The following is a 24,662-nucleotide window of genomic DNA, read 5'->3' as shown; positions in this document are numbered from 1 at the left end:
TTTTGAGGGGTGGGGGAGGATTGGTTTGGTTTCGTCTTTTTTCCCCCCTGAATCTTAGGAACTGTGAGCGTCCCTGCCTCTCCTGCCTGACCACAGCAGGATGAGGGGTCTGTTGCTAATTTGTTTTGATATGGTTCTCTTTGGTGTGTATTCTTTTTGAAATTAATTCCTTTTGCAGGTGTGGGGTTAGAGGTGGTGGTGTGCTCCCAGCGAAGGTGTCATCCACCACAGAGAGGAGGTGGGAGGCTTTGATCACTGTGGCTTCTGTTTTCTTGTTGTTCATTTAAAATGTACCAGTTTGTAATGCTGTTTGGCTTTGCAGGTCCTTGTTTTATTTCCTTCCAAGTCTTCCCCCATCCTTGCAGGTTTGTCGTTTTTATTGCTCCTCATTCTGCCTAACGTTTATGGGGATTATTCCTTGCAAGGTGGTAACTCCAGGTTCAGTTTAGGCAGCAGCAGAATCCAGTCCAATGTCTGTTTCCATTTTTAAACAGCCTTGTAATGGGTGGAAGAGGGCATTAATAAGGACCCAACTCCACATGTTCAGAATTATGCAGAAAGGATTTAAAAAACGGAAATCAGCTGGGGCACAGACCACTACAGTTTCTACCCAGCACAATTTCAGGAACAGATAACCACAGATCAAGCTGTCTGACCTCTGTCTGCTTTTCTTGCAGCTTGTTTTGAAGCAGCTGGACATCTCAGGAGGTTCAGTGCAGTATCAGAGGAGCTCCCAAAGGCTCTGAGGAAGAGTGGCTCTGCTCTTCCTCGTGACTCAGCTGTTTATTCCCTGTGTGAGATTAGGCAAATCGTTCAGCCACTTCGTGCCTTATTCTTCCCAGCTGGAAAATAAGGCAAAAGCTGTCAGAGTAATTACGAGCTCTAATTAATTAATATTTCCTATGGTACACTGGAGAAGTGATTTTTTTCCCCCTCCTGTACTTTACTGGTTACCATGTATTTCAGTGGGGGCAGTTTGGGAGAAGCAGTCTTCATAGGAAGAATCCTTTCCCTTCCTTTGCCCCAGGATTTTATGATCCTCTCTAATGATTTTTACTGCATGTGATGTGATTTTCGTGGTGAAAATTGTGAAAGATCAGTCGTCATCTTCCCCTGCAGATTTGCAGTGTCTGCATCAGTCCCTGCTGACCTGTGCCTAAATCACTGCTCCTGCTTAGCCTCTGACCTGAGCACTTCATGAACAAATAACATTATACATAATAACATTATTATAATTATTAATGTTATTAAAAATAATATTATTTATAATAACATTATAAATAAACAGGTGGAGCAGTGCTGTGAGAAATTCAGCTGAACAATAGATTCAAAATGCCAAAAGCAGGACCTGGGTTTGGCATGAAGCACAAACAAGGAGAATCCCGAGTGAAGAACAGTCTTTCTGCCCTGGCTCCTGTTTTATCCTTACTCAGCATGGACCCTTCTCATTTCAGGATGAGCCTGGCAAGTTTTGCTCAGCTTCACTGAGGCTTTTCTGTATATGAGGCTGCTGAGTTAAATTTTCACTCACTCAGAGATGCAGAATGGGAAGGAGGTTTTTCACCATGAGGTGCAAATAAAGGCTAAAAGCTCTTTGTTCCTGCAGTTTCTTTTCATGCTGTACTGAAAATGCTCTTCCTGGGCCCTCTCAGCAAGGTGTGAGCAACTCTCACTTCTGCTGCTTCCAGTCAAACAGAAGAGCAAATGCCCAATTGGAAGAATAATGGTGATAGGACTAAGTAATTTACTTCTGTGTGGATGAAATAAATGCTGAAATTTGGGTCTGCATTGGGATAAGCATCCATAACTCATCTGGTTTCCCTAGAGGTTGGTGGGACTGAAAACTCATGTTCAAGGAAAATGAGCCTGGAAATCTCCTACTGGCTGCTTTCCTCAAACACATTGTGCTATTTGTCTGTGGAGATTACCAGCAGAGTTCACAAGGATGCTTGGGCATTTTGACAGTCCAAAGGCAGCCAGGAGCTGCAAGTGTGCTTTGGAGGATTTGTCTGTGAAGATTTGTGAAACTAAACAAGTGAATTTTCAGTGAACCCGTAGCAGGCTGTTCATTGTGCTCAGCTGCCTGTCCTGCTGTGTTCTCTTGGCCCAGCAGCCTGCCCTGTGCTCCACAGCACCCCAGACGGCAAGGTCCTGGTGCAGTGTTCCCTGGAGACCTCTAAGGAGCTGTTTCTGTGTGCAGAGGTGTGAGCAGATGCTGCACAAAGGGAAGGCCTTTGTCCCAGGCCATCCCTGGACACAGACTTTATCGAGCAGTTCTCTCCCCAAACACTGCTTTTAGCTGAAACATCCCACTCTGCATGGCTGGGCAGCAGCAGGACTGAAGTGATCCCAGAGTTTTGTGGTTTCTCTCTGTTATTTCAGCCTCTGTGTCCTGTGCCTGACAGGACAGGTGCTGTAGAGTGAGTGCTGTGTGTCACACACAAAGGTGTGTGTCGCAGACATCTTTTTATGAAAATCCTTTCCTTAGGATTTTTTCCTCCTGAGAAGCTGAGAGGCGTCAGGAACACAATGCAAACATTGATTATCTGCTGCTGTGGAATGCAACAGGTGCATCTGTGATTGGTCCATCTTGGATGTTCATAATTAATGGCCAATCACAGTCAGCTGGCTTGGACAGAGAGTCCGAGACAGCTGCCTTTGTTATCATTCTTTCCTATTCTATTCTTAGCTAGCCTTCTGAGATGAAACCTTTTCTTCTATTCTTTTAGTATAGTTTTAATGTAATATATATCATAAAATAATAAATCAGCCTTCTGAAAAACAGAGTCAGATCCTCGTCTCTCCCCTCAACATAAGACACCTGTGAACATGGTCACAGGTGTGGGCTGGAGGGAATGGAGTCTGCCATCTCATCAACAGGTCACTCTGCATGCTCCCCTTCTGTCCTTCCTGTGTCTCTTGGGGAATTCTGCATACAGTCCTTGGGAAGCAGCACTGCTAAGCACAAACCAGCCAGCAGCCCTCTGGTTTTTACTGTGGCAGTGTGCAGAGCAGACAGAACCAGAGCTTGGGCTTTGCAGGGCAGCAAATTCGTCGGTATGGTGGCTGACTTCTTTCCTGGCAACTCCACCTCCTGTAGAGAAAAAGGAGGATGCTAGGGGTCTCTCTGAGAGGAAGAAGTCCCAGGATATATCCTCACTGAGAGTCCCTGGTGTTGCAGAAGGACCCTGGGGGAGAAGTCCTCTCTGTCCCAGGTGCCACAGAACAGATTCCCTTGCTGTGCTCCTGCACCACTTCTCTCCATGAACAAGGATGGAGGCTGTGCAGCAATCCTCCCAGTGTGTAAATTGGGGAGTAATTTATCCATTGAGTGGTTCCCTAAATGCAGAGCAGGGAACAGAAGGAGTATCTGTCGCTAGTGTAGGGCAGCTCAGTTCCCCCTTTGTTTTGAGTCCCATGAATAAGAGTATTTGGGCAGAGTCAGTGAAGTACTAGCTTGGGTTGGATAACATGCCCTGGGTCCAGACAGTACCTGCCCCTGAGAGAAACTCATGCAGGAAAAGATACTCAGCAAAGCAACACCATTAAAAAAAATTTTAAAAAATTTAAAATTAAAAAAAAAAAAAGCTGCTCTGGGTATAGGAAAAAATCCAGGCAGAGATTTTTCTGCACCATCACAGAAATAAAGGTCTGTGCACACCCAGAAGGAAGGAGCACTGTTTTTCCTCATACCTGCCCTCATCCTTCTCTTAGAGTGCCTTTTCCTTTCTCACCAGACTCTGGTCATGCCTTCTACTTGTGCTGCTAAAACTTGTGGGCAAGAATACAATGAAGTGACTCCTCTGAACCTGAAGAAGAATTCTGCTGTGTTTATTCCAGTATCATAACCAAGATACCTGCTTTTATGTCTCGTATGTGTTTTTCTACATAGTTAGAGAAATTTCCACCTTTGCAGGAAGGGACACATTATTCTTAATCAAAACCTGAGAATGTGGCAGGAGGAGGTACAGCTGCAGATGAGCATTATCTAATTCACCCATCCTGTCATGTGAGCATCCCTGCTTAATTTAATACAATTATTTCATCAGTGAGGATAATATCAGCAGCATGATTCATTTATACACCATGGTTCACAACTGCCTTTACCTCTTGGCTCCTTGTTATCACTCCTGCTAGTTCCACCAGCAGTGGCTCCAGGAGCAGGGGAGGGGAAGGAAGCTGCCAGTGTCTTTGTGTGAGTGTGTGGGCAGCTGTAGTCCTCAGGGACACTGATTCCAGAGGGTTTTCTTTGCATCTCTGCTCTGGTACCTCGGTTCCTTGTTTTGTTAGGCATTTTTGGATAAGCAGGAGCCTGGATAAGCCACTGAGTGGCTGCATTGTTCAGTGGGCAACAATAGCATCATTGTCTTCTGCCCCAGACATGCCAGGGAAATTGGCATATTGAAATTAAGATCTCCAGGAAGCAGAACCAAGGTGGGCAATGAGGCTTTGTTTCTGTTGAGGTGGCAGAGGCAATCTTGCAGAAGCCCCCCCCTCCCTGGCTTCTTATTTCTAACTCATTTGGCTGCAATTTGTACTGTCAAGGTCATTGAAATAGGCAGCAAGATGTGGTGAATGTGTTCCCAGAGGTCATGAAAAGCCTCTTTAGCAGAGCAGGCTGGGCTGTGCTTAAGCCAGGTCATTTAAGCACATTTGTATTGCCAGTCAGATGATGCCCAGAGCAGTTGATGGTTTTGTAATAAACCCTGCAACCTGGGCTTGCAGCGTGTGCCACAGTGGGATCCAGCACTCGGGCTTAAAGGACAGTACAGTAATTCAGTGACTGCATTTTAATAGTGCACTGCCCTTAAAATGTGTGAGCAGGAGTGAGGTTATCCAATCCTAATGAATTGTCTGGCCTCCTCACCACCAGCCCCACCCCCCTTCTCATTCTCTAGGCTGGTTCATTCATGTGGGATATCTGCCTTTTATTCAGCTCTTGGTGTTGAAATAGTGCCATTTTTAATAAATGGTTTAGAGAGTTTCTCCAAATCAGATTTTATCCCCTTCTTTTCCCATATCTATTCTCCGTGGAGATGAATTAACCTTTTATCCTAGGAGGAAGTAAATAGAGACAGCATGATGGCAAGATTTGCAAAGACATCATTTCAGCCAGCTACTCCCAGGCTGCTGACTGAGAGTCAGAATTCCTGGGTCTGTCTGAAGCTCTGCTGCTGTCCCTGCCTGGCTGTGGCCAAATGCCTTCCTTCTCCCCCTCTTTCACTTTTCCTGCCATGTTAATAAGCACTTTGTGTTAACCTATAGCATTTTACCTTCCCAAAGGTAAAACCCTAGAACAGCAGCGTGATCCACACTCAGCTTGCCAGCAGCATTTCTGTTTGTGTGGCATGTCAGGCACTTGAACTTGGAGGTTTTCTGTGTCTGAAGTTTGAAGTGTGACAGCTCAGAGTTATACTAATCCAGGCTGAGTGAAGCTACAAAATACAGCTCTTGGATATTTTACTTACCCCCCAAATTCTGGTGTAGGTGGAGGGCTCTTTCTTTACTCAGATACCTAGATACAACCTGGGAGAAAAACTAGAGGAAATCAAGGATTTAAAGTTCCCTGAATTCAAGTTTTGGTTGATGAGTCTCCCAGCCCTGGGAATCAAATCAGTTCTTCCTAAAGCAGCAGCTGTTGTGACCCAGCTGTGATGCAGGGGATGGGAATCTCTTTGCCAGTGCTTTGCTTTCTGTGGGTACATTTTATTAGCCCCTCTTCCTGTGTTTTTGCTTATGCTTTATTCTCTACATTTATTTTGTGCCTGTGTGTATTTTGTTTCGTAAGACAAATGTGCTAGTTTTAAAGAGGCATTTCATAACCTTTAATCAAGATCATATTTTATTTTCATCACATCTGTGTCTATATTATTACAAGCCTTTTGGGTCTCAACGTCTTCTAGTCTCAGCATTAATGTTTTGGCTAATATATAAATAAATGTTTGACTTAAACTCTTTAAAAAGTCCTGGCTTGGGAAAAAACCCACCTTATCAATGTCATCTTAGAATAGCTGCATTTCAAAAAAAGGCAGGGACCAATCAATGCTTTCTCTAATAAAAACTGAGTGCAGGGAGTAATTCTAGATTCTGTGATGCACTGCATAAAATCAAATCTCCTGGCTGTTGAAAGATACCATCTACCTGAAGGGAAGATGCTACATATGGGCTTTATCTTTTATGTCTCTTACTTGCCTGAGCAGTCTGGCATAATTGGGGAAACTCTGCTAATCTGTAATGTGGCAGAATAGTAGCTGGGAGATTTTATAGTTAAAAAATAAAGGTGGACTAGCATCTAATTCTTACTGGGGTTACACTGGCTCGGATCAATATTGAAGACAGTACAGTTCTTGGTTTAAGCTGAAAGAGCAGAGGATTCTGAACTGATGACTGCAGAAAAGGAAAAGAGTAACTTGTTTCACTGACTGAAGACCCTAACAGTCATCTTCACACTTAGCACAATTGTATGTTATTACTTGTCCTCCAGATATTTTTTAGGGTCCTTTGGAATAAATCAGTGTAGTTCCACTATTGTAAAGGAAATGACTGAAGTTATTACCAAATCCTGATGCAACGCAGGATTTTTAATGCATTTGACTTCCAGCGAGGATTTGAGAACGCTCTTGGAAATAACAGAAGTACAAATGTTATGAAGACCAAACAGTGAAGTAGTATCATTTTGTAAATATATATAATAGCTGAAAATTGTTTACTTATCCTCCTTTATGAGAAGCAAGCTTCTGTGACCTCCGATTAATTTACCATTAGCCTGAGCACACAATGAAAGTGAATGAAGGGGCAATTTGGAATGACATTTATCAGCTCTGGAGCTGTCGGCTTCTATTATTTCCACAAGGCCTTATATTTCTTGGCTTCAGAGAAGGCTGTGCTGACTTGAATGAAGAGGAGCATTCTTACTCCCAGGAATAGTTGCAACACAAACAGCCTCATTGCTTGATGCCTGCAATGAGGAAAAACCGCTCGCATTAAACGAGATCAGAGCCACCCTTGAGCAGTGGGCTTGGACAGGACCTTGCCTTCACACCAGGTTAAGAAAAGGGGAACAGAGGAGGTGAGAAAAGGGAGAGGGAGCGAGAGGAGGGAAGGAAATAAGCTTTATAGGGGTCGGATGACTGAGGATGAGGCGATGGGGATGTGGGTTGGAACCCAGTCTGCCTGTGCCATGGTGAGAGCCATCCCCACCAGGACTTGCTGCTGCTGCTGCTGAGCTGCTGCTGCTCTGCCAGATTTCTCTGGGCAGAGAGCACCTTGCAGCTCTCTGCACCATATCTGACACGGATCAGCCCCTTCTGGTGAGACTTTCAGCAGAGGTCAGGAATCCAACATGGGGAAACCAAAGCCTCTTGGGCTGAGCTGAAGCCAGGTCTGTGGGCAGGTTTGCTTTGCTTCTCAGGCCGAGTTCCAGATAAATACATGGCTTGGCTGTTCAGGGATCCCTCTCTGGCACAGGGTCGCTGTCTTTGGTGGGTTTGTTGGCTCATTTGTACTCAAAACTTTCATGCAACTAACTCGGTACCGATTTCACAACACTATAGTTGGAATGTTGTGAGATTTCTTTATTTTTAATTGAAATCAGGGGAGCAGCAAAGAAAGTCCCCTTCCATTTGGCTGGTATTTTATTTTTATTCTAATTTTATTTTATCTTTATCTGTTGTATTCTCCTACAATGGATTTGTATTTCTGTAAAGTAACAAATCCCTTCTAAAAATGTCGAATACCAGTTTTACTGGTGACATTTTTAACCCTGCAGCCTAAATCTCCTGGAAGATCAACAGAACTCTGCCCTCTAGGTACCTAATTCACTTCTGGGAGTATAGTATGTAGGCTCCTAAGGCACTGATTTTTTCCCATTTATTTTATGCACAAGTTGCCTCTAGGATGGCTTCAGCATCACTTTGAGGATGACAGCTTTGTCCAGTGTGCCTCTGATAACATTTATCTGCTATGACTGTCACAAAACTGTGGAAATATAACCAAATGTAGAAATATAATCAAATAGAACAAAGGTGCTTTGCTCAGAGGCAGTGGAAAAGTTGCATGACAGAGCTTTGCAGAATTGTCTTTATGTTTGGAGACATCTCCATTATAGTTCCACGAGCAATAGCAGCTGTAAAATTCCTTCTTTCCTGTGTGGAAGAGAATCACTGTTACATGATAGTTGCAGAGATTCAATGGTAGCAGTAAAACACTCAAACACCAAAAAAAACCCCACAAAAACCAAAAGCTGAGTTTAATCTCACTCAGCTTTGCATTGTTGTGAATAAGTCAGGAGTAATTCTATAAAACTAGATGTACTTACAATGTAGGGAGGCCAGACTCAGTTTCCTGAGTGCCTAGAGCTGGAGCCCAGCTGTCTGATGAAGCACTCCTCTTAGCTAAAGGATGACTTCCCTAAGTAAGTCACAGTGTCAGACAAGAGCCAGGCTGTTATGGGATGATTTGATCTAATATCACATCCATTAGTTCTGCTTATTGAAAAGTCAGTTAAAATCACTTCTAAAATGTTCCCCTTGTTGAAAATCCTTCTCTCCCTTCTCTGTTGTTTTTTGGTTTTGTTTTGTTTTTTTCTTATTGTATTTTACTTTGTTCGAACAAAAATACATTACTTGGCATTTTAATGTTTTTTATAGCACTGTTTGTCATTCCTGTCTGTAATCAAGCCAGGTTTAGGAATAATTCCATTACCCTGCAAAAAATGTCACCCAATTTTTCTATTTTCACATAATAATAATCATTGCTGAAATCTGGAAGTTCAGCTTTGCGCCAGATAAAAACATCTGGGGTTGTGTGTGCAGAATTACCCAGGTTACTGTGTCAGGTTTTGTTAAGGTGGAAGAGAAGTATTTATTTCCTATGGTGCTTTTTGTGCTTGGGATTCTAAGTCTGGGAAGATCAGGGGAAAATACCAGTTAAAACAAAGGAAAAACCAAAGAAAAGACACACACACAAAAAAAAAAAACAAAAACAAAACAAAAAACCCAAAAAACCAAACTGAACCCCCATTCTCTCGTTTGCCCAGTTTGGCTAGTGGTGGTTGAGTGTTAAGTGAAGATGGTCTTCAGTTTTTACTTTATGAATGAATAAAAGATCCAAAATAAAACATAATGGTAAGATTCCTTTATTTTCATGATAGAAGTGAATGTCTTGTTGATGGGAATACTTTCTTCAGAGGCAGAGTGGATGATGTTCTCCGATCATGTCACACTAATTTTCCAGTTTATCAGTCACTGCAGTTCCAAGCTGGAGTGACAAGCTGGTATCACATTTGATCTTCGTGTGTGTGATAGCAGCTCTCAGGTTTGGGTCCGTGGGAGCTGCAGCAGCAGCCCCTGCCTTGGCTGGGCAGAGCTGTGCCAGCAGCACTTGGGTGATAACATTCCTTTCTCCTCTGCTTTCACAGGATGAAGTGGCCCAGCCTCTGAACCTCTCAGCCAAGCCCAAGACATCTGATGGCAAATCTCCCACGTCCCCCACCTCTCCTCACATGCCAGCTCTGAGAATAAACAGCGGGGCCAGCTCACTAAAGTCCTCGGTGCCAGCAACATTAGCCAGTCCTTCGGCCAGAGCCAACACAATAGGTGAGCTCAGCCCTCTGTGTGTCCCCCTCAGAACCAGGGGTAGCTCCTGTTGGGAAGGGTTTTTATCAGCCCTGCCCACAGCTGCCCAGGGTGCCCGTCCTGCTCCAGCTGGTTGGTGTGGGTGCAGAAACTCAGAGACTTTCCTTTCAGGAGGGGTATCTTAGCTTCCACAGAGTCAGAAAACAAAGGCCTGTGTTATTTCAGACGCTGCTTTAACTTCTGATAACTGCTGGTTTTTAATGGCACACATTACAGACAGTGACCTGCACTGGAGACCCTTGATATTGTACCCTGTCATCTAAAAGTGATGCATGAGCTTTCAGAAACATCTCCTAAAGTAAAAAGTCTACATCTTTCCAAAATTATGGGTTGAATTCTCAGTCCATCCGAATGTTGAATATAATAGTATTTCACCTTGGTGTAATAAGCCAAACAATCACCAGGTTCATTCAAGAAAACCCCAAATTTGTTGTTCTATGTTGCAAAAAAGTCTTGTCTGGATGTTTTTAACATCATTCCAGAAAATAGTGATAGTTCCTCCTCCTGCCAAAATTGTATCTTTGCCTAAAAACCATCTAAATAGTAACAGTCTTACAGGTAATTTCATAAACCTGATATGTTACAGGGACTGTTCTTTGTGTGTGTAAGGAAAATGTGCACTCACCCCGTTCCTGATCCTTCTAACTGAAATGGTGTATTCCATGAAGGGACTGAGTATAACCTGGATCAAGGTTCCATGATGTAAACCAAGCTCTGTTTTGGGAATTGAGTGAGGCAGGTGTACTTTTTCTGCTGTCTCCTAAAGCATCTCCTGCCTGGCCACTTTCAGGGCTAGCATAGAAAACCCCAAAAGAAGCCATAGGTCAAACCTATCAGAAGCTGTGTCTGTGATACAGCAGTGCTATGCAGTAATACTTATTTGGTATGACACATTAGAGTCATATAAATATTTTTTAAATATCACATTACTAATTGTTAATGTCTGTATTGTTATTAACCCTACACTCTTTAACTGTGATGCACAGTAATGTATTTTATCTTCAATTTCCTTGACCCTGCTGCTCTCCATGCACAATGCATTGAATTTCATTTTTTTCGCATTAGATTTTTGTCCTTAAGCAGAGGGAACATTGTATTTGCATGGGAAGTTAAGCATCTGACTCACATTTCAGTGGCAAGACATCTCTTGTTCTCCCCTCTCCAATCCTCTTTCCCTGCACACCTGCTATTTTCCATAGGTTTGAGACCCCTGCAATTTGCCTCTTCTAACAAGGTGCAGATTTTGAAATGCTGTACCTTTAATGAGTGATAATGTAATTGGATAAAAGCTGTGAGGATGAACAGAGCTTTAAAGGTCACTCTTGTAAGAAGAATTAATGTGTTATACCATTAATAAACCATGGAAAACTGTGGAGCAAAAGATAACATATTTAAGTTATTGTTAATGACATAGGGTTCACTGCTGTATATCTCTCTGCTACAAATATAGAAAGTGACTTTTTGAGGTTGCAGAGCACTATCACTGTGCATGCTGTACATGTAAGATAAGCTGTCTTTAGCTGGTGCTGGATGGACACTCTGAGCAAAGGTTTATCCTTTACTGGAGGACTGCAAGAAGGAAAAGCTCCTGAACTGCCTGCACAGTCTCCTGCTCACTGCTAGGTCAGATCCAGCCCAATCACAGCGAGCAGGGCTCGTGGCCATGGTGAAACTCTGTGAGCTTGGGTGAAATCCCGTGCCACATTCCAGCAGGAGTGCACCAGAGAAATTTGGGTAGCATTTTTAGCAAAGCTACAAAGGTCCCTGACGTGGCAGGGAAGCCGGATCCCTTTCTCATGCTGAGGGATAAACCCCTCCACAAAGAGCCCCTGGGAAGCACTCAGCCTCTTGTCAGACACCTGTGCACACCTCTGGAGTGATGGAGCTGTCAGTGTGATGGTGTTCACAGGGGTTCTTGGATGAGGGAAGAGATGAGGATCTGACTCCGTGGTTCAGAAGGCTGATTTATTATTTTATGATATATATTACATAAAAACTATACTAAAATAATAGAAGAAAGGATTTCATCAGAAGGCTAGCTAAATAGAAAAAGAAGGAATGATAACAAAGGCTTGTGGCTCGGAATCTCTGTCCGAGCGAGCTGGGCTGTGATTGGCCATTAATTAGAAACAACCACATGAGACCAATCACAGATGCACCTGTTGCATTCCACAGCAGCAGATAACCATTGTTTGCATTTTGTTCCTGAGGCCTCTCAGTTCTCAGGAGGAACACTCCTAAGGAAAGGATTTTTCATAGGAGATGTCTGTGACATGCCCGCACGAGGCACAGCTGTCTGTCCTGGGTGTGCACAGCCCTCCTTGCTGCATGCAGCTGGGCTGTCCCTTTGTACCACCCCTAACTGCAAACTAAACTTTCTCTGTGCTCAGGCCCCTTGGCTCCCCTGGCAAGGAGAAATGCAGTGTATTGCTCAGCTTTCAGTGGGGACACGAGCCCAGAGCCTCGGGGATTACCAGCAGGGCTGCACTCAGGCATTGCAGCTCCTCAGCCCTTTCCTGAGCCATCCCCACAGCACAGAAATGGTGCTACAGACTGAGCAGTCACAAATGTCATGGCTCCATGGATGACTTTAAATCCAAGCTTTTATTTTTGGGAACAGGCATATGTCCGTGTACTAAAAACAGAAACAACTTCTCCCTGCTCTTTGCCATTATCTGCAACATCTCTGTGCTAGTTTGGCAATCCTTGGAACTAAGTTCATTTTATGTAATGCAGTTCCCCTCTCTGTCAATAATTCACCACCTACCCTAAACAACAATAATTTACATTCAACTCGCTTCTATATTAATCATTTCCCTGCACACCAGCATCTTGGCAGCTACTGAAAAACATAAGGAGTGCTTGCTTTTATTCACTGTCATGTGCCAAACTGTCTCAAAGATAGCAGTATTCAGGAAAAGCCAAATAGTCTGGAGAAGGGCATGAATTCCAGCTCCTAGGCAAATTTGGCTCTGGTACAGACTGAAAGTATTATACCTAGACAACAGCAAAAGCAGCACTAATACTGCTGTTTGTTTGTTTATTTGCTTCCTTTTTAATTTATTCTGACTACATGCAAGGTTGATCAGATGCAAAGGTTAACAGATGCAAACTGGGGAAGAAACCAGGCAAGTTGGTAAAATGGAGATTAAAAAAAAAAGAAAAATCAGCTGTGCTGATGCAGGCTATATTCTTCCTTATGCTGGGAGAACTGGAATTACTGGAATTCCATTGGCTGGGAATGACTGAACTGGGTCATTTGATAAAAGCAATGTGGATCAAGTTGTTTCATACAAAACTGTCAGGGTTCTGGGGTTTTAGCTGTTGGTACAATTAGCAACAGTCAAACTGCACAGGAACTTTTCTTTCTAGCTGTTGTTCTGCAAAGAAGATGGGAATATCGGTCCCACTCTATCCACAGTCAAGAAAAACCAACAATAAAACCCCAGACCAAGCTAAAATCCTGACAGCAGCACAGCACTGAACTAATCTGACATCAGCTTCTTCCCCAGAAATGTTTCAAGCAAGCAGCAAGACAACGTCCTGCGTTTTTGGCAATCAGCAGATCAGATAGAAGAGTCTAGCAATACAACAGGGATGTGTAATCTGACATGATTAGACAAGGCTCTTTAGGAACAGAACATTCATAATTGAGACAAAGAAAGAGTATTAATAACACTTTCCTAACACGGCAGTTAGCCATTTTATATTTCCTTTCTTTAATCTTAGTGTTTTTCAACAAATCATGGGATTTAATAGCGTGTTTTGGCAGATTAGAGGATTTATGGCCCAGATGTTTTTTGTTCTAAAAATGGATTAGGGTGTAAAGTTTGCTGGAATCCATGGAACATGTTGAGGCAAGCCGGTCATTTTGTGTGTGATTAGTGCCTGCCTTCTGTCTCACAGTCCCTCCATCTGTCACAATTCACCAATGGATCTGGTTAGATTTAGCCTCATGTCACAAACAGAAGTCCCTTTTCTGGGCAATTTCATATTACAGATTCATTTTATGCTGTTTTTATGCCCTAGTTAAAAGACAGAAAGAAGTCTGTGTGTGTGTGTGTGTGTGTGTGTGTGCGCGCGGCGTGTGTGGGGATGTGCAGGGGGAGAGGCAGGTTGATAGATATTAGCCTCTACTTTAATAGCTGAGAAATAGACTGAGGCTTGGAGTCTCCCATCAGTATTCTACCCTACAAATCACATGCAGATCATAATAAGTATAATCTACGGTACGCCAAAGGAAAAAAATGACAAAGTGTCACATTTAAAATTAAATAGTATTAGCTGGGCCAGTGATGCTTGTAACATTTTAAAAGGAAATAATTCAGTGACTACTAAGGCTAAGCCCTAGGCTGTGAATTTGCAGCAAAACAGTGGACATTTGACCTACTATTAGCAGCATGAATAGGAGTGGGAATGTAGGTCCGTGTAGCTGTGGTTTCTTGTACATTTATGAATGACAGGTGGTGGTGGGGAGTGTTCAGTGGATGAGGTTTTTCTTCCCAGCCATTATGCATTTCATATGTATAGCAAACCACCGCCACCTGTGGTTTATTTTAATGTATTCACAAGTTGGAGAAGGGGAAGAATGAAACGGTCTGTTTTGAAGAGTTTGGGATTGCTGGCGTGATCAAAGCTTCCCCTGACTCGTACCCAGCTCCATCCTGCTGCATACAGAGCACCGGGCCAGCCTCTGCAGTGTCAGGGAAATATTGAGACTAATGGGATCAAATAGCAGCAGTGAGGATTTTGGCACTGAGGCTTCCCAGGCTTTGTGTCCAGGTGGCTCTATCATAACAACAGCACAATTGCAGAGCACACACAGGTTGGTGGGCATTGCCTTTTAACTCTTTCTTGTTAATAATGATAAACTGCATCCCACTGGTGGGAGCTGAAGTGTTTTCCTGTGACTTTCTGGTTTTTAAGGCACCCTTTCTTCTGTCCTGTCCCAGGTTATTTAAATGACCACGATGCTGTCACCAAGGCCATCCAGGAGGCGCGGCAGATGAAGGAGCAGCTACGGAGGGAGCAGCAGGTGCTGGATGGGAAGGTGGCCGTGGTCAACAGCCTGGGTCTCAATAACTGCAGGACAGAAAAAGTGAGTTTCCCAGACTCCTTCTGCAAAGGGTCAGAGTGTTCTTTTGCCTCTCCCCACAGATACACAGCTTCTTCCTCCCTTCTCGTCCTCCTTCTTCTTATTCTGTTTTGCCTTCCCCGTTTTTGAAAGAGAATAGTTCAAAAAAAGTGAAAAGCCAAAAGATGACATGACAGAGAGACCTGAGACCCCTGGGGCAGAGCGGGGAGGAGGCAGAGATGGTTAAAGCCCTCACGAGAACTTTGGAGACCACTAATTCTCTGCTCCAGCCTGTCAACATGTATTAAGAGAAGGTGATCTTGGAAATCTCTGGGTCTAAGTGGAAATCTTGCTTTATGGAAATGCTTACATGTGTTTGTGAGATGAGCTGGATTTGAAAATATTCAAGCTTCTTTAGGAACATAAGCTTTGCTGATACTCAGGCTCAGCTTCTGGGTATTTAGCCTCGTGAGGTCGTCATAGATGATATTTTGTGACCATTGCAATGTAGCACTGTCATGTCACATTAGATGACTGAACAAAATTGAAAAGCAGAGAATTGACAGCACAAACTGCACCGAATATTTGCAGTGAAACTTAGGGGCAGCAGAATGTATGGGCCTTACCACTGTCTGCTCTTGGACTGGCCTGTGAAGCTGTGCTATAACAAAATACCAACACAGTGGGTACTCTCTAGTGAAATTTGTGTGTGCCCTCACTGCCGTGCCTGTCAGTGAGGTTGTGGTTTGCTTCTTCCTCAGTGAGTGCCTGATGTCTCGGTGTGCACTGCCTTGCCTTATGGAGGACAAATAGACCTGCCAGTGCTTGCTGCCACATTCCCTGTGAGCTGTCCTTACAATGCTGCCACCCAGGATACACATCTCAGCTCTGTGCTCATCTCAGCACCGTGTGCTTAGCAAGGCTTCCCCCTGCTCCTCTCCTTCCCTGCTGTATTTTCTGGGCTGATACAGTACAAGGATCCCGATGTCACATTTGGTGTCAGCTACATTTAACTGAGAGCACTTCCACTGTAAGGTCTTGAGCAGTTCACTGAGACAGGCAGACAAATAGATTGAATAAAAATGATCAGCTATTTAGCAGAAACTTGAAACCCAGTCATCCCGGGAAGCTTGCGAGTCAAACAATATTGTCCAGAACGAGCAGATTGCTGATTTGGATGGCTTTCCATTGTGCCTGGTTTTAGATGGAGTTTGATCAATAAGCTGTGAGAAGCCAGCAGCCTGTGTAATGAATGTTAAGTGTCCGTGTGAGTCTCTCAGCGCTGCACTGTTGTTTCCATCGGCCTGTCCCGGGTGCCAGTGATGTAGGAATGACTCCAGTGCCATTCCTTTCTGGAGAGGAAGGGGAAGGAGAAAAGAGGTCAGTGTAGTGGGTATCTGGCAGTACCTCCCCTCTGTCTCAGGAGAGCTGGGGTGCTGCTGTGGGGAGAGAGAAAGAGAGGGCTGGAGCATGTTTATGGCGTTTCACGGGGAAGAGCACCAGAAGGGAAAAGGGAAAAGCAGAGTGTCACATATAAGAAGAAGTGATCACAAGCACAAAGGAATTTATATTCAAATATTTAAGCATTCTTGAAAGGATGCTCGGAGCAGAAATTCCTTTTCTGTGCTCCCCATGTAGAAATGACTTTAACACTCAGGCAGATGCTAATGCAAAGTGACTCCAGCTATTCCTCGCAAGCATAGCTAAATTGCCCTTATTTGTTAAGCGCATTGAATTCAGCTGTGGATACAGCAGTTGGTTGCATTCAGAAAGCATCTGTACCCTTTTTTTTCTTTTTCCTTTTTTTTTTTTTTTTTTTAAATCCTCCAAAGCAGAGACAACTCTACCTATCTCCCCCCTCTCCTCCCTTGTGCTGGCTGGGAATTGTCAAGTGACAACCGACCAAATCCTTTTGGACAGGAAGCCTTCATCCTGAGTTCTATATACTTGCAAAGCAGGCCTTGTGGTTGGATCAGGAAGCCCATTAAAAGCACTTTGATGGTATGGAAATTCATCTTCATGAAGCACCCAGGCCCCTAAGCAGCATGCTGTTTAGCTGTGGTTACAGATCAGTCATTCACATCGGAGGGCAGTAATTGTGCTGACGGCTTGTTCGGCAATGGAAGCACATAAAATAATCCCAGGCCCTCCACCATGGCATTGCCAGTTAATCTTCTTTAATACAGATCAGCTGTTGTTCTAACACATGACTTTATGCTGGCTCTAGTGACTCTGCACAGCCTTTTGATTAAGTAACAGGAGTGGAACCATCTGCATTCACTTTATTCTGTTGCTTTCCTATTCTTGGGATTCTCCTTATTCCTTCTGTTTTCACTTCACACCCTCAACCTCAGTTGAAGTTTATTTTCCTCTCTAATTCATACCTCCTGCTAGGCTCGTGGAGGGCAGACAGGAGTTCTTTTACAAGGTAGCAGGAAGAAAAAATGGTTTGCTCAATAGAGAATTTTTCTAAAGCAGCTGTAGGCTTTGGGGGTTTGGATACAATTAATGCCAGAACTTTATTGGGGCTCGCTGATTTGAACTCGATGATCTCAGAAATGTTTTCCAGCCTAATTGATTCTGTGATTTATTTTAATATGTGAAGTTCATATCCAGACAAACAATCCAAGTTCTCTAAAGTTTGTGTATTTTTGCTCTAGGACATTAAGGTTTTCTTACTAAGAGCAGGATTTGAGAGGACAGCGACTATTGCCATTTTAAATTAAACTTTATTCTGGTTCTCTCTGTTTTCAGAGGCAGAGAATGAGATCTCTGGGAATTTGGTTGGCAAGAAATAGTGCTACAGTTTTTTTACAGAGTTTCCCTTTTCAGCAGCTCAAGGTCTCACCACTTAGTGGCAGCCCCTGAACTTTGGAGGCATCGTGTCTGTCACTTTTGCTTCCTGACCAGAGAATTGGAGATGGGGGGGTGGAATTAAGGTGTAATTCTTCTATTTTATCCTAATGTATATCTATGTATCCCTGGGCATATTAGTACTTAGAAATGCCCATTAGTACTTATAGGTAACAAACACTTGTTGGGGCTATCCCAGATCTTTCTCCCTTCTTTGCTGCAGTGGGTAGTGTACTTTTGGACATCTGTTGAGCTTTTTGTTGCAAGAATTGCTTCTGCAGCCTTCCAGTGAGGGGGGCTCTGTGCCATTTCCAGCGTTTATGGGAGGCTCTTGCTGGGCATTTGTCTGCCAGGGGTAGCTGGGCAGGCTTGGGGCTGGAAATCATCTTTGGGAGTCTCTGTTGAAGCTCTTTGGGCTCTTCAGATGTGTCCTGTTTTCTTGCTCTTGTTCCCAGAGGGGTTGATCCCTGTGGACAGCCAGACATGCCAGCTAAGGCAGGAGTCAGACAGGAATTTTGTGGAAGTAGAGAGAAGCTGTATAAAGGGAGTCATACATAAGAAAAGATTTTTAAAAATGGCTAAGATGATTTGGGTGAGTCACTTTTTGGGCATCCAACTTGGACCATCTTGACGGCTTTGATTTTCAGAGGATTACAGTAAAAACTTTGAGCATCACTATGAACACGGATTTCACTAAAACCTATTTTAATTGCAAATGCAGTAAAACATATTTTTACATTACTTTTCTTGGAAACATTTCCTTGTATAAATGAGAAGAGTATGTTTTTGTGGTTTCTTGGAAACACGAGAGCATAGCTTTATTTGTAATTGTCATCTACAGTTAATTATAGCTTGATACGTACCATACATAAACAGTGTTACCTGGGGTAAACAGCACAACGGGCAGGGAGCTCTGCCCTCTCTGCTCAGCCCCAGAAGAGCCAGGGAGGTGTACACAAAGATCCAGCAGGGTGTGCGTGCCCCCAGCCTGCGCCCACTCTGCAGGCCAGCACCCAAACATGCGCATGGCCAGGCAGAGATCCCCTCAGAGATGGAGCAGGGCACACAGGCAGCACCTCTTCTTCCTTGTTACTGCTTTCTGAGTGCTGGCCAGCTGTGTGAGGACACCCCAGGAGCCTTTCTGATGTGCAGGGATGGAGCTGCACTCCCAGCTGTGTACATCCCAGTACACTCCCCTCACTGGGGCTGAACCTGCACTGCAAGTTCTCCCTGTTACTGCTTGTAGTGTGTCCTTTTAAAAGGCTCTGACATGTACTTGTCTGCTGGCTTGTGACTAAAGAGCTATTTGTAACAATATTTACTGCAGCATTGCAAACTGGAGCCTATTATTCATGCTTATGGAGCACAGGGTTCAGGATGCCTTTGCTCCCGTTCCCAATCCCCCCTCCTCCCTCCATCCTCCCCACTCCCAGCCCCAGCTCTCCCTCTTCCCCTTAAGAAAGTGCCAAACGTGGGATGACAGTGACCAATGTTGACTTAATGTGGATGTTTAATAATGAAAAGAGTGTGTCGGTTCCAGCGCTGGTTACAAATGGCAGGAAGTGTATCGGGTGGCAGCCCTGCAATAATTTTACATCCATCATCCCTCTGATGCCTCGCTGGCTGCCTGATGGATGGGGAGAGCACAGTTAACTCTTAGGACACCACTGTGATCCGCTGAGCTGAAGTGGATTTTGGCCCTGCTCTCCCCTTGGGAAGAAGGGCAATATTAAGGATCTCAAACCAGCAGCTCCTGCTGCCTTTGAGAAATAAAACACTGGAGCTCACATGGAGTAGCTGGTTTAACACATGACATTTAATTTTTTCTTGCAGCAGAGAATTTTGCTTCAATAACTTTTTTTGCTTCCCCTAATGGTTAGATTTGAACGAGGAAGTCAAGAGAAAATTTCAGGACAGAAGGGCAGGCAGGAGGAGAAAAGAGAAGGGCTGGCACAAGAGATGAACCCTGGGCTTGCTGCAGACACTGAGAGGCCGTGGGTCAGGCTGGGCTGAGGAAGTTGGGATGGTTGAAACTGGGAGCTGGTGCAAGCAGCAAAAACCCACTGAAAATTACCCCAGAGGCACAGTACTGACATCATAAGCCAGATCACTTTGCAGGAGTTGAAACCTGCCCAGGTTCATAATCTCTGTCATATTTACTGGAAATTTTTACTACAGGGACTAGCAGAGGCTGTGTCAGGCACAGATATCACACACACTTCTCCCTGCAAGCCCAGCAGAGCTGATGGACACACCCTGCAGCCCGCTCTGTAACACCTCAGCAGAGCTGGGCAGTGCAAGGATGCTCTGGTTCTCTCCTGCAGTGTGAGCAGAGATCCCTTGGCACAGTGTGGGACCAGGCTGTGTGACCTGGCACAGCACAAAGTCCCTGTGCTCCCCTCACACTGCACATCCCCTCTCAGTACCCCTCTCCCTGCTCTCTGGCTGAGTTTGTTTCACTTGGCCAGCAGAAATTCTTGTGTGGGGATTGCAGTGCTCTTTTGTTCCTGCTGTCAGCACACAGCACAAAGTTTTCCAAGCGTGTCCCAAGTCAAGCAGGTATCATGTTATCACCACCCATCACCAGGGTGTCAGACTTCAGTCAGCAGCCCAACAGGGTTTGCATGGTCAGGGAGTCCTGTTCAACAGGGCTGCTGTACCTGCTGCCATTTCTCCTGAAACTTTGCACAAATTTAATTTAAAAAACACAGGGCAGGCTTGCACGCTGCAAAGATCAAAATTGGTTTTTCCCAACACAAAGCAGTAAACATTTTGATTTACTTCACCTGAAAGTTTATCCACTTATTATCTTCCCCCTCTCCCCCTTTTTATTTTCTTTTTTTTTTGCCATTTACTTTGTGGAGCTTGTGTATATTTATATTTACAGCCTCTGCATCTAATGGCCACATGCCTTGTTTTCACAGATGGCCAGTAGAAGAACTCCCCTCCCCCTTTTCCTTTAGCAGAGCCTGCCTTTGGTTTTGCTGCTTTTGTCACAGTGCCACTACTCTCAGTTAGCAAGTGCCTACGCATGAGAGGGAGAGATTCTGCAGGGAGGACTTCTTTTATTCCCCCAAAGATTTTAGCTCTTCATTTTAAAACACTGCTTTTCTTCCCCCCTCCTGGTTGCCCATCATGTATTAAATGCCCAGATCCATTTTTTAAAGACAAGCTGTGGATATTTCTGGGTGTCCTTTGTGCCTTGTGGTGGCAGGGATGCATGGGCAGGGTTGGCTAACAAAAAACAAAGCCTGCAGAGGGAGGGATGGGTTCTGCCCATGGCTGTGTGTGTGTGAAAGTCCAGCTGAGGTTCAGGAGGGCAGCAGCCAAGGGGAGAACCCTAGGCCCAGGCAGGTTCTGAAGTCCAAGTGGGAATTCAGACTTGGTTCACTCCAAGGGCAGAGATTGGGAACATTCACAGCCCAGGGTGGGTCAGGGAGCACGGCAGCTGTTTATGCTCTTGTGGAAGTTTTATGAAACCCAATAAAGATGCATAAACTTCCTCCTGAAAGTAAAGCCATGCAAGTGATGGGGAGTCCTTGTTACGACTTTGGAGCTTTTGGAGTCCTTGGGTTTAAGTTCTAAGCTGTGCCCCACAGCCATGAGATCTTATTACTTCCTGAGATTTTTTATTGTTTTTATGTGATCACATGTCTCAAGTCACTGGGGCTTTCAGCTCATTTGTGGACTCAGCATCAGTGCAGCACCTCTCTCCAGTGTAATAGAGGCTGGGCCTGGTTCTTCTCTGATTTGTGTCCCTTTGGGCTCCTGAGGGCTCGGCCTGACCTGTTCAGCAGGGCTGGAAGAAGTGCAAGCAAAGGTACAGCAGCCTTGATCATTTGAGTACCTTCAGAATATGAATTCCTTCTAGGGAAAAAAGGGAAAAAAGTATTCTGTAATGGCTGCATTGCTGCTGTGCACTTGAGTCACCCATTGTTTATTACACAATTGCCAGGAAAGCAGGTCTGTGTTCTTGCTCTCTCTTTGCCTGCATGCAGACCCTCCTTCCCAGGAAATCCTGTGTGGGTTGTGATTTTCCTCTTGTTTCCTTTAGTGTGCCACCCCTGCCCCCCAGCTGGTGTTTCCTTGCCAGGCCGATCAGCTGTACCAGCTTTCTGACTCGCTGGTTAAAATCTCCATGGCACATTTCATCCAGAGACCTCAGAACTCCTCACAGTGGTGGGAAAGCATCACTGTCTCCATCCTGTGGAGTTCAGGAAATTAAGGTGCAGTGGCTGAACAGTTCACAGAGAGTTACAGGCCGTGTCAGCCCAAGGAGCAGTCTGGATGAGAAACTGGGTCATGGAACTCTTAACCTATTTGCAGTCAGCAGATTACAGCTGGATCTGCTTGAGGTCAGTGCCTCTGCCCGTGCTCTAACAACTTTCCTGAGGAGGAGACAGCATCTCAGCTTCTGCTTTCACTCCTTTTCCTTTTTATTCCTGCTTCAAAATCATGGGCTGGGCCAGTCCTGTGTGCATTTTCATGTGAAAGTCCTGACTTGCTCTGTCTCTCAGAGAGCATCACGAGGGAAAAGCAGGACCTCAGTGTCCTCTAGAATTGCTGCTTCCCATCCGTTTGTTTCCACGCCAAATAATGCACTTTATGAATGAAGTCATTCTTTCATTCTTTCTCAAACAAAGAATTAATAATAGAAAAAAATTAAAAAAAAAGAAAAGAAAACACAAAAAAAAAAACACCTTAGGGGTCTGACCCTTGCCAGGTTATTGAGGATTTTCCCCTTTTTATTTCAGTGGGCTCTGTCATGCCTTCAGTGCTTTTAAAGATACTGACTTGAGAACCCCTAGAAACTGAAGCCCTGTGTCCACAATACACAACAAAGAGAAATGAGTGTGTAACTTTCAGCAGATTCTCTCTGTGAGTTGGTGTCTGTTCCTGAGAGAGCAGTAATTAAATGTCTTTATGGTCATCCTGATCTTCTCCCTATAACTTCCCATAAGAAAGCTCTGTGCTGAGTCTGTGTGACCCTTCATGTAGATTGCAGATCAGGGGCAGTGATTTCTGGGAAGCAATCTGGATTTTAACAAGTGCCATAAACCAAAAGGTATGGTTCCAACTGATGTAGCCCCAGCTTAGACTGCGTGTCATAATTTTGAGAAGAGTACCATAAAATCAGGAAGAGCCACATATAAAGAGTGTTCTTTTATTTTCTTGTTTCTAATGCTGCTTTTAGAGTCTGTGGGTGGATTATTCCATGAAAAATAGAGATCTTGGATAAGCAAGATTGAAAGAGCTGAGGGGGTGGTGAATGCATTGTTTCTTCATACTCAACTTTGATGCAACAACAAAAAATCTCCCAAATGATAACTTGCTGTGACATTATAAATAATCTTTCATCTTCTTTGGTGGTCCACAGAGTTTATATAATTGGAAGGCTAAAGCCCTTCTTTGTTGTTTCTTGCGTTTTCATTAGTACAGTAGAAGACTATAAAATTGTGCAGCCAGAAGGGGTTTAACAATTACTGAGTCAACATTTGAAAGCCTCACTCTATTTTATCATTTATGCATGTGCTTTTTATGAGTTTTACAGCCCTGCAGGCGTTGCTTAAGCAAGGTCCATTGCAGTGGTGGATCTATAACTGCTTTTTTATTATTTTGCTCTCTTTGGTACCCTGTGCCATCAGCAAGAGTCACAATTCCACACTCATAAAGAAACTACAGGCTTGAGATGGTAATTTTGTGGAAGATTCAGGGGTGCTAATTTCAGTTACTAAAACGTTTATCAGCCTTACTGAGGAGCCTTTGGCAAATCCCATAACGTGTGACTCAGTTTCCCTTCTGGTGAGCAGTTAATAATCCTGCCTTTCTTTGTGAAAGGTTGTGGGTAATTCTGTGAGAAATGAAGAACACTTGGTGACACAGAAAAATCCGTATCTAAGTCAAGTTATCTCTGAAAACATCAGAAATTCTCTTGCAGCAGGTGGAGGTGTGGCAGGATCTGGGCCATAGCAAGGCTTGGTGAGAGTGCACAGTGCCTGTTGTGGAGCACCATGGCATTCATGGGCAGGAGCAGAGCCTGCAGTGCAAATAATCCATCCTGTGCAAACCCCTGGGCACAGCTCCACTGCTGCCAGCTGTTCCCTGAGTTCTCCCAGCTCTCCACCATCCCTCATGCCTGCCTACCTCATGTGCTCCACGCTTGGTGGGACTCTGGGGAAGGTTTAGAACTCGGCCTATTCTGATGTTTGTTATCACAAGAGGCAGAGGGATTGCACACAAAGATTACCTTTATAAAGCCTTTATTTGTGCTACATGGAGCATAGGACTCTTCACCTTCTCAGAGAGCTGAGGAAAATACCACAGGGTTGAATGGATAACACCTGGTGCCACCACCTTGTCTAATAATTCAGTATGCTTTTTTGTCACAAAGTGAACTTTATTGTGCAATCATAGCAGTTAATCTGCCCGAAACTTTAAGATCTGGTGCATGTTGAGCAGGGTATGTGTTGGGAGGGGTGATATTTACAGGCAAGGAGATGTGCCTCAGGACCACAAACCCCATCAGATCCTGCCACAGGTCGTGCACGTCAGTCTCAGATAAAAACTGCCTCCTCAAAACCCAAATCTATTTGAACATACCACCTTTAGCATTTAGATATGGGAAATAGCTGGACAAACTGTAGTTGGAGGGGAAGGGAAGAAATGAGACACACAGAAGGACAGTAGCAGGCAACCATCTGTTTCTTTTTAGTTTATTGACACTGAGCAAAGGTAGCAGGCTGTGTCCATCCGTGTGGGGGGAATTCCTAAGTGCAAGAGGTGATCAGCAAGCTTCTCCTTGCAGTCCCTGGGTAACTGTGTTTGGCTCTCTCCACCTTTCTTTTCTGCCTGGCCCTTCAGTTCCCTTGGGATGTGGAAAGCAGGAATGTGAAGTTATGGTCCTGAACCCCTCCTCTGGAACTGGCTCTTTCTCTGCAGGCATCAGTGTGACCGTGTTCACAGGGGTTCTTGGATGAGGGAAGAGATGAGGATCTGACTCCATGTTTCAGAAGGCTTGATTTATTATTTTATGATATATTAAAACTGTACTAAAAGAATAGAAGAAAAGGTTCTCATCAGAAGGCCAGCTAAGAATAGAA

General features: G+C 44.3%; 1 protein-coding gene across 10 annotated transcripts in view; it reads left to right on the top strand.

Moving 5' to 3' along the window:
- The window catches only part of SOX5 (SRY-box transcription factor 5), a 604,730-nt gene that overhangs the window by 563,001 nt on the left and 17,067 nt on the right, over nucleotides 1-24,662 (top strand). For all 10 annotated transcript variants that reach the window (XM_030959507.1, XM_030959511.1, XM_030959510.1 and 7 more), the window contains 2 exons: nucleotides 9,419-9,596; nucleotides 14,588-14,733. In XM_030959507.1, the coding sequence (XP_030815367.1) occupies nucleotides 9,419-9,596; nucleotides 14,588-14,733 (324 nt within the window). The remainder of the gene's footprint in view (nucleotides 1-9,418; nucleotides 9,597-14,587; nucleotides 14,734-24,662) is intronic.

Source organism: Camarhynchus parvulus, chromosome 1A, assembly GCF_901933205.1.
Source record: "Camarhynchus parvulus chromosome 1A, STF_HiC, whole genome shotgun sequence".
In the NCBI taxonomy this organism is placed as follows: domain Eukaryota; kingdom Metazoa; phylum Chordata; class Aves; order Passeriformes; family Thraupidae; genus Camarhynchus; species Camarhynchus parvulus.
The sequence above is the reverse complement of the archived record's forward strand: the minus strand, read 5'-3'. Positions and strand labels throughout refer to the sequence as shown.